The sequence below is a fragment of the Saccoglossus kowalevskii genome, chromosome 19, assembly GCF_978046115.1.
Source record: "Saccoglossus kowalevskii chromosome 19, keSacKowa6.1, whole genome shotgun sequence".
NCBI lineage: Eukaryota > Metazoa > Hemichordata > Enteropneusta > Harrimaniidae > Saccoglossus > Saccoglossus kowalevskii.
Genome location: NC_140659.1, coordinates 4,133,272 through 4,144,191, shown reverse-complemented (window position 1 = coordinate 4,144,191; position 10,920 = coordinate 4,133,272). Strand labels below are relative to the sequence as shown.

Here is a 10,920-nt window from a genome sequence, read left to right as displayed (position 1 = left end):
TTGGTTTATTATGTAAAATCATGTAGCTATTGTCCCATGGCACCATGAAATAGCATTCTTTTGTGTGTTACAGTGATGTATTTTGAGAAACTTGTACTAATTATTTTCAAAAATAGCTATTTTTAGAACAATTCCATAGAGCGCAATGTTAAACAAAAATTGCATTTTTCAACACTTTTTAAAACCCAGATTTTTGAAAAAATTCAGGAAAACAAAAAGTAGGCTATCATTAACAATATATTATTTTTTCAGCCTATGTCACCAGCCTACAATTTGAGATATGGCATAATATATCTGCCATAGAAACCTATGGTAAAAGCACTATAATACTGCCAAAATGGCCGCTATCCACTAAAATACAACCATGATTTTCTCGAAAATTAACCTGGTGACCCCCATTTTTTTCAAAGTCAATATTCTTATATTGCCTGGAAGTACAATATATTAAAAAAATAAGAAATTCGGGGCTTTTGAAATCATGAGTAGGCATCTACCTTAATAAATAGTTCGGTTGTAACATATACTTAGGCACGTATGAGCTTTCTCAACCCAATGATAGAGGGCGCTATCACACACATATCGTCAGTGTAGCCCTAACTGTTACCAGTGAGTCAACCGGTGGACAGATCATTTGATTGTCTGCTCAGATCAGTCATAAAAATATTGAATAATGTAGAGGATATAATCTCACTTTCAGGTTGGCAAACCCATTTTTTCCCCTGTTTTTGTGTTACAGGTGCAGGTAAAACAACTGTCGAAAAATGGGCGAGGTGAATGACAACGAAATTAAGAGATGCCGAATTGTTCGGTTTACGATCATCTTGTCACGAACTTTGTTTATGTTGAACGTCCACGTTTAGTAACTGAAACAGTTAACCGAACTTCGATTTACTGGAAACATAAAACGTTAAAGAAAACAGAAACAAAACATGTTTAAAGTTTGAGTTACTAAATATGAACGTTCAACAAAAACAAAGATGTATGTCGTAAGTTTTGTTAACTGTTAATTGAACGTCGAGTTACGTAACAATTCAGCATCTTCAATTTGGACATGATTTCGCGTGGTTTCTAAAATATCGGTGTGGTCATCTACGTAACTGTTTTGGACAATAACACAAACGATTAATTTTAACAGTTATTTCAACAGTCATTTTATCCCTAAAAATTGTTAATTCTGTCAGACAAACGGTTCATGCCCGGTGTATTCGTTGTTATTTACACAACGATCCAGGCCACACACCGCACCAGACATATCATTCGAGAAGGCGCTCAAGTCAACGCCCTCTAGTGGTTCGTGTTTGTATCTAGGCAACGCGCTCGGAAAAGTTCGAAATATTGTCACGTGCCGGAGTTGTTCCATGTTTCGATGCTTTTACGCTCTTAGCAACCAAGCAAACCACATCTATATTGTGAATCTTTAAGTATTTACGCTAAATATCACACATTTTACGGAAAATCAAAACTACTATTCTTTCTACGTAATGGGCCAGTGTTGCAGTAAGACGGGTGCGAACTTTTCCGGAATTGGTAGGCAATTTCGGAAACGATTTAGGTGAGTTTATGTTCTGCTTAGTGAACCGATCTCTTCATATAATATTGTGATGACGATGACATCATCGCCGCTGACTTGTCATGTCATATATGTACTACTAGTTTCTTATATAGCCTTATTATCATGTTTTTACGCATAAATATCACCACGGGTGTTTGCAGAGAAGACTGCAGCTGCGACAAACCACAACCGTCAAGTTGTTATTATTCCCGTATTCATAGACACGAAATTAATGAACACTTTGCTTGATAAAAAAAGAGAACAGAAACTCCCAAATAGTCCACATAATTGCCGTGTTCTTATTATTCTCAGTATTATTGTATTTTTATATTGGCTATTTCAGGAAAAATATTAGTAAATCAGAAGTCGTGGCCATTGATATTCGAAATGAAAGAGAATATATTCGAAGCCCTGAGGTAAGTATAAGTCGACTGGTCAGTAACAGTACGGTAACTGACATCGATACACTGCCCGGATCAGTGAGTGACAATTCTATGTTAAGTACAGATCAGGTAAATGATTCAACTGATGAAATGAACCGCGATATTATCTCACTTCAAAGATCAGTAAGTAAAATATATAAAGAGTACAATAGTTCAGCAAAAATACTTATTGAAGATATCGACCGTGATTACAATGTTCAGGATGATGCCAAATTACAGACAGATAATATAAAATTATCAGAGAAAAATCACGACTTAAATTCACAAATCAGTCACGGTAGACCGAATACGTCAATAGATGGCGATAGCGTAACTGAAGGCCAGTTTATTGGAACTACGCCCAGAGCAATATTTGACATGAGTTTTGACGCCGGTGCAGAATTTGCACGCGAATTTGAAAGATATCGTAATTCAGACGAGTATAAAGAAAAAAGACGGCGCCCTCAAACAAAACCTAGTGTAAATGGATTTGTAGATAAATTTTCTGCAATTGTAGAGCAGGTTTAACATATTGTAATTTGTTTTGCTGACAAAATCAGATACATTTTGATGATTTTCGATGTACTTACATTTACAACAGTACTATTTCCAATCAAGAAGACTTTCGCTATCCCAAATTTAAAATAATCGCTAAAACGCGTTTTTTCAATTAATACAACATCAACTCAAATTATAGTATTATGACGTTGAAATACGGCGTATTTTTATCTTTTACATTCCCATGAGTTCGTTCAAATGTTATATCCGTAGAAAATCCTTTCAAAATAAGAAAAACGGCAAATAAAATGTTACAGTATTTCGTTTGATTCACATATGTGTCACTCATAAATAAACGGCAACTTTACATATTGAAGACGAAAAAAGTTTTTTTTGTTCTGCCTAGTATTCGTGGAAATTGCACTGTTGTGGGAGCACGCCCTCCCATCGGTAATAACACATAGCCAGGAAATTATTTTGTCGGCTTTGTTGGCAGGTTTTTTTCCAGTTAGCTTTTGGTGTTATCACAGTTTACTTGAATAGTTCACAGTTACCCACGTTTAAGTCTAATGTAAACGTTTAATTGACTGAACGCATTAACAACACAGACTGATATGACATGACGTCAGCAATGTGTCGATATTTCTATTACTTTTTATGTACTTCACTCATCATACTCTAATATATTTGTAAACTTTTTATTTTGCATGATAATTTTTGTATTGCATTTTATTTTTTTTACAATTACTTAATTGAGTAAGACTTGTATTAATTGTTTACATACTCAACCGTCATGTTTTATTTTGTTTGTAAAACTATATTACTGGTACATTAAATGATATTTATTTTTACTTTTTGTTTTGCTTTTTTTTATCATATCTTAATTACGTATGTTTTAAAACTTTTTTATGTACATAATTATCATGTTTTATTTTTTTGTATAAACTTTAATTTAGATGTTATTTATTGACTTGATCACAGTTACTTAATTATTATATTTTGTATTATTGTTATGTACTTTTTATCATCATTTTATTTCATTTGTCTTTTTTTAAGACTTATGGACTTGTATTGCTTTTATTCTTTTTACAAATATTTAATTGAGTATGTTTCTTTATCTAATGCACTCAGTCATCATGTTTTATTTTATTTTTTAAAACGTGTCTGGACCGATCATGTTCAAACTTCAAACATTATATCGGACCCATGCATTTGTTTTCCATGATCTGATTTAAGATGCCAAAAATAATAATACGATAATTGCTTTGCTTAGGTTCACAGGCATATTCCACTGACCACAATATAATCCTAGCCTATTTGGTAATTATTGTAAACCAATAATCGAATCTAAAGACAATGCTACACCAACAAAAAACAACAGATATAAAAGTTCAACTACATCTGAGTATAACTTTGCTACTATGGCAACATAAATTTTCCTACTCGACTATCAACTCATTTATAAGAACCCCAATTCAAAGTACTCTGCATTGTTATTTAACTTCACACGCACACGTGATTTAATAATGAACAGTATTTTGAACATTTAACTAAAATGTACCAAAATCATAATAACAAAAGTAGTTCTAGTATTTATTTAATAAACAACGCGTCGATAATGACATTCCGTTCCGACGTTGTGAAATTCTTTCGTTTTTATGGTGGAAAATACAGTATTGTTACCAGATCAAATCATATCTATATTTATTAAAGTCATTTTTCATACATGAATTTTTGACATATTTTGTAATATGATTTCAATCAGCTTTTTTATAATTCAAGTCAAATGAAATGCAAAAATATCTAGAATACAATAACAATTTATAATTTTGTAATGCTCGTGTAATTGTTAATATGTACATTTCGTTGAATATCCTTAACAGATTTCTAAATTCACTTGTCAAAATACAAAACAAGTTGTTTTCAGGTTGATTTTTTCAAAGAAAACACACACACAATGTCGAAAACGGAAAATCTTTATCGTAGTGTTTAAAAATGACATGTATTTTTTTTTTTACAAATAACTGCTAAATACAGTACAAATCATTATAAAATAAAGGTATATTATTCAACAAACAAACACGAGTAATACTATTAATTACAGAATTAGGCAAGTGCATTAAATCAGTAGTATAATACATCCATTAGTAAATCCTACACATAAACATATAAAGTATGTTGCGTTCTTTTGAGGCGCGCGATATAAATTTAGTCGAAGATCTTGGGTTACACTTCAACACAAAATTTAAATTTCATTGAAGATTGTGATCCAAAAAATCGGACACATATTACTAACACGTTCAATTGTTTACGGATAGCTACAGAAGGCAGTAAACGTGAAATAGAAATATTTCGAAACCAGTTCTCAATAGTGTGTAATTGTGCCTAACGTTTCACTAAGACCACATTAGCATGAACTCTTCAATTTGAAGACTGCGAAATAGATAAAACATTTCAGAAGACTAATTGCCACAGTAAAGTTGGTTATCCCGCGACTGTTAAAATAGATCCCACTGCGTCTATTTAATATATTGGAGCGGTACGCACGTACAAATAGCTGCCAAAAACAATTGTTTTTCCCTGGTAAACATACATTTAGCCATACTACAAATTATAGTTCACTATGTGGGGTCAAATGAAACATGGAATGCGTTTTATCACCAATGAAAGCAATATCTGGCTTCATTATTTAACTGACGCAGTTTTTCCTAGGCTTCGAGCACCAACATCCTTTATAAATGCACCTATCAATTCCGGAGTTCGATGCACCTTTATAAAACTCTATTGCAGTATATTGCAACTGTAGTTCTAGTTCTGACATATTTTACATCTCCACAGACGCAACGCGCCCTGTTTGAAATGGGCCCAATGCTGCGTATACAGTGCCTTTAAAAATAGGTTCTTACTCCGATTACTAAATATCGAACCCAGTTCCCAGACTACATCTGGTATTTTATCAGTAGAAAGTCTATTCTATTCGCCATATCAGCTAATTTTGGTAAAACACTCATAATACCCTGATACGTTTTTATCTCTGCCTCGTCGTCAAACAATTCATGATGATCCTCAACAGAAGAGTGTTCAATCTTTGATAGGTCGTAATCACGTGAGGTCAAAGTGGACCAGGTGTTCAGCATAACTTCCAGCTCATCGTAAGTGCGTTTTTGAACACTGTTCATTAGTTCTTCTGGGAAGTTCTTCATAGTGAGGTAAATATTCATCTTAATCTGTTGTCGAAATATCCTAAAATTATGAATATTTTGTAAGAAAGCGTCAATGATTATGTAAGTGTTCGTCATTTCCGGATCGTCTGTGCATTCCTTGAGTTTCTCCTCGACGTATCGCAGCGTTGGGATAATGTCTACGTCATCAGTGCGGATTGATCTCAAAGCTATGATAAAGAGCTTCGTAGCCTTTTCGAACTTACTGAGTGACACGAGACATGAATTCAGTTGCTGAGAATAGTGTGCGTGCAATTTCTTTGTGAGCACTAAATGATGTTTCTTCTTTTCTTCCGTTTCTGGAAAAAATAATAAAACATAAATACGTTAAACTACTATCAACTATACAATGAAAATGTGGAATAAAGTTTTAAAAAGCCCTCTTACCCAAAATTTATGATTGTAGTATAACGTGTATTCCCGGATGCAATGGTCTTTAGCCACAGCCAATATTTACTATTGGTGTAGCCAGGTGACTCAAGTGGATCGAACCAACTACGTTTTTGTATAAACGAAGGTTTTTTTTACCTATACTGTATTACCTGTATGAACGCAGCTTTCTCTATACTAAGACATGTACGAATTGAAACTAGTGACCCCCCTTACTTTGTATATGAACACAGCTTTCTCTATAGTAAGAAATGTACGGAGTGCAAACAGTTCGTGTATGAATGCGGTGTTCTCTATACCTGTACAAAGTGCAACCAGTGACCCTCTTACTTTGTGTATGAACGCAGCTTTCTCTATACTAAGACATGTACGGAGTGCAAACAGTTCGTGTATGAATGCCGTGTTCTCTATACCTGTACGAAGTGCAACCAGAGATCCCCCTTACTTTGTGTATGAACGCAGCTTTCTCTATAGTAAGACATGTACGGAGTGCAAACAGTTCGTGTATGAATGCAATGTTCTCTATACCTGTACGAAATGCAACCAGAGATCCCCCTTACTTTGTGTATGAACGCAGCTTTCTCTATAGTAAGACATGTACGGAGTGCAAACAGTTCGTGTATGAATGCAGTGTTCTCTATACCTGTACGGAGTGCAACCAGAGATCCCCCTTACTTTGTGTATGAACGCAGCTTACTCCATACTAAGACATGTACGGAGTGCAAACAGTTACCTCAACGTTTGTGTATGAACGCAGTGTTCTCTATACTCGTACGGAGTTTAAACAGTGACCTCAACGTTTGTGTATGAACGCAGCTTTCTCTATAGTAAGACATGTACGGAGTTTAAACAGTAATCCATACGCATGTGTATGAACGCAAGTCTCTCTATACCTGTACGGAGTGACGTACATTCATTTCAATGGTGAGTTGCATGTATACACAAACGTAGAATAAGGACCTCTGTCAGTTTCCTTTCCCTTTTTAATTTATATTGCAACCAACGAACATAACTACTCAACTGTTGACACAAGGCTTATTGACAATTGTCTTGACACAGGTGACTCCAGGTTGCCACACTAGTAGAATAGACAGCATTGTGTTTTGATGAGAACTCGACATGCACTTATGTGATCCCAATAACAGGGACACTCACAAATATACTCACATATTTGCTTACTCTTTTCGTATGCACTGACATGTTCAGATCGGTGTTATATGAACCTGTTGAGTTTATACACGACTTTTGTGTTTATTGCTTCATCGATTTATACATTCCTACCTACAATGTTGTCACTCACGGATGTCAAATCTGTCACAAAGCGTGAACGACACACGGAGTATAATAACAATAGCGTATGACAGATTATAAATACTGTAGTAATAAAAATAGTTTTCATGTCATCTATCAAGTTGACTGCCTGTAGACCACGGTGACCTGATAATAGTTTATTTACAAGATTTTTAAGTATTAGTCAACATCTTATATTTTGTTGTTTGGCCACGTGTTTTTGTTTCTATAGTTGAACCGATTCGCCAACATTCTTTGTCACACAACGAAGTAACAAAAATAATAAAAATCGCGGTTTGGATTAGGATTGTATTTTAATAGATTATTTAATTAAAGCCATAACAATTGCTAACATTGGTCGAGCATAACTGAATAGACGCTCTCCAATCAAAAGAAATACTGACACAAACACAATTGTCTGGTACTAAACATGTATTTAAACTTGTCGTACGCATGGCTTGCTTCATTGGACGCGTTGTAAATGGTTATAATCAGTCATCATAAAACACCCAGCATGTCGCCTTTGGTCGTGGATTCACTTCAATACCAGTGATGTGACCAACCGACGACTGGGTACAGTCACGCTTAAAGTGAATTTCACAGTGCTTGGTGCGAAAAACCGTTGTCATGTACGGTCGCCATTGTTTCTACACATATGCCCGTTATATGCTACACATACCAACACGCGATGTGAAATGAACACTGTCTCATTGTTTACGTTTTACAAATGTCCCTGGCAATGGATATACTGAGGAAACTTGAGTTTTTCACATAAAAAAGTCAAATATCTTCGTCGAAATTACGTTTTTCCCACATGAATGCTCCCGAGTATGTAACTACTAGACAGCCACACCTATGGTATAGTGTGACAATACAGCTAGCGCGCCATGTTACCCGGGACAGTCTCAATAACTACATACCGCATTCAAATAAACACGCCCCAACATGTGTTTGAATTAGACGATGTTTTTAATACGTCGTCAAATATGTCGTACACAGGATGTAGTAACTCGTCTTTGTATATCAAGAACTGCGTAAATATTAAACGAACGACCACAAACAGGTGAATTCATTGCCACCATTCTGTGTGTACCAATACTCGTTATCGGTTAACATATACATAACTATATATCATACATTCACGCACCATGTAAAATGTCACAACGTTTTGAAAAGACATCCGTTTGTTGTGGTGTTTCGCATTTCTTTAATACATTGTTCGAGATCCGTTAAAAAAGCGATCATTTACTTCAAACATCAACAATTTATACTAACGCTCTTGTTCACCTTCATTGAGGACACAACGACATTTACAAATGTCTTGAAAAATAGTCAGAGAACGATGTAGAATTGCATACAAGATCCGAATATATGAAGTACAAATGGTTGTTATTACATGACTAATAGCTATATATGATTTTGAGTGTGTTTACTAACCGGGATCGGTACCGTAATCGACAACGCCATTATCGTTACCACTAGCAACTGCGGTATCCATATCACACGTACTTGGCTGTTATCAAGACCAATCCAAGTATAGTAATCACTCTCAAATACACCGCGGTCGTCACAAGTTGGGACGATGTCCTAGTTAGACACTTCCCAACGACGGTCACGTCTGCCGTTGTTAAGTCTTCGTCAAACAGCTCGGACTTTAGATGTGTCAGCTAGAATGTGGTGTTTGTGTGTGTACCCGTGCTTTGCATGTAACTGCGCTTCAACAAAATACAATGGACTGAGATATCAGTAACACACACCCGTGTATATAAGAAACAACCCCTAACGTGACCCAAGCTTACCTCAGAAAAAAAAAACATTTTTCTCTAGTTTGATTACCATTTAATACTGAGAAATACCAAAAAACTGATCCGCACTCATATAGTATTTAAGAATAGTGAGAATTCTTATATTCAAATAAACTTTGACTTGCCGGCATCGCCACCAACGGACCAACATGTGACCTTGCGCCATCACCGTATAAAACCCTAAAATAGGACTGTTTTTGTCTATCAGCGCTAGTGAGATCACCGGAGACCGTCTCGGGTGAAACCTTGGCAGCCAAACACGAGAAATGATTTTCAATATCATTTCACGTGTTTTTGAATGTAAATGAACACTACCTTTGCGTATACATTTGAATTTATAAAACGAGTATTTGAGGACGCACCATCTCAAAGAAGAATCCGAGGAAAGATAGATTTTGCAGGTTTATTGATTGCAGAATTCACTTCAAGTGTAGAAATCACAAAAATATTGAACCACTACTACACATTTTCGTTATGTCACGATTAAACCCAACGCGTTCGCCTTGCATGGGGTATTGTCTTTACACGGCAATGCAGACAGTTCGACGACGGCGGCGCCACCACGAGTCGAACTGCAATGATCGCAACGATCTGAAATTTTCTATTCAAAAAACATTTACAACTCTGACATTGTTACCATGGCTACATATCTGTTGACAGACTTTATATTATAATAACGTACCGCTAAGGTTAACCTGACTGACAATCTGAGATTAAGTTAATCCTAACACAAAGACCTATTCAGTCTATCACTTGATACCAATGAATTGATGTACACCGTTATATTGACTTAGTGACGCCGAATAACCAAGATATCAAACAATCAGCACATCTATATGCATTCCAACACTGTTGTACGGTATCTCTCTTTAAAAAGAACTGGGCGGCAGACAACGTGACTGAAAAACATATTGTCCTAACCGAGCACTGTGTTCATCATTATTTGCCAGACGGAGTATTCTTGTCGAGATTCTAGAGATAAAACGTGTCAGCTGATATTAAGATATACCTTCACCTGGTAATCACAGCGCCCTAAATACCCGATAACATGCTGACTATGTATTATGTATTGTGACCCCATATCCGCTGTGATGGGAACGCCAGATAATTTCATCAAACATTTCGGTCAATTGATAATGTTCGACCGATATTTGAACATAAACAGCAGAGCTATATTTATCAAGATTGTAAAATGCATAAAGTTTCTGGTAAACTCTAGAGTATTCACGGTAACTGTATTAATACAAGTTCTAAATATGGTCCCCAAATTACAGGGTCTTTGGAACGTGCACGTGTCTGCCGTATATATGTACACACTTTATTGGTGTGTCCGCATACCGAACTTTCACCAAATTACAACTATGGTTACCTTCATCTAGTATCGCCACAATCTACAATCTGCTTGTCTCCATTACACAGTGACCAGGTACTACTTAGGCTATTTCAAATAACAACCCATGGTTTCCTTAGAGTAACACAACAATTTGCATTGCTACAAGCACACATTACAACACATTAATTTGCATTGCTACAAGCACTCATTGCAACACAACAATTTGCATTGCTACCAGCACACATTGCAACACATTAATTTGCATTGCTACAAGCACACATTGCAACACAATAATTTGCATTGCTACAAGCACACATTGCAACACATTGATTTGCATTGCAACAAGCACACATTGCAACACAATAATTTGCATTGCCAGGAGCACACATTGCAACACAATAATTTGCAT

The 10,920-nt window shown here is 35.7% G+C and overlaps 1 protein-coding gene across 1 annotated transcript; it reads right to left on the bottom strand.

Moving 5' to 3' along the window:
• Positions 1–4,053: 4,053 nt before the first annotated feature.
• On the bottom strand, positions 4,054–9,126 carry LOC146730242 (uncharacterized). The gene is made up of 2 exons (XM_085493597.1): positions 8,811–9,126; positions 4,054–5,992 (listed from the first exon to the last, which is right to left on the bottom strand). The coding sequence occupies exons 1-2, from the start codon at positions 8,869–8,871 to the stop codon at positions 5,412–5,414; spliced, it is 642 nt and encodes a 213-aa protein (XP_085349723.1). The 5' UTR covers positions 8,872–9,126; the 3' UTR covers positions 4,054–5,411.
• Positions 9,127–10,920: the final 1,794 nt, after the last annotated feature.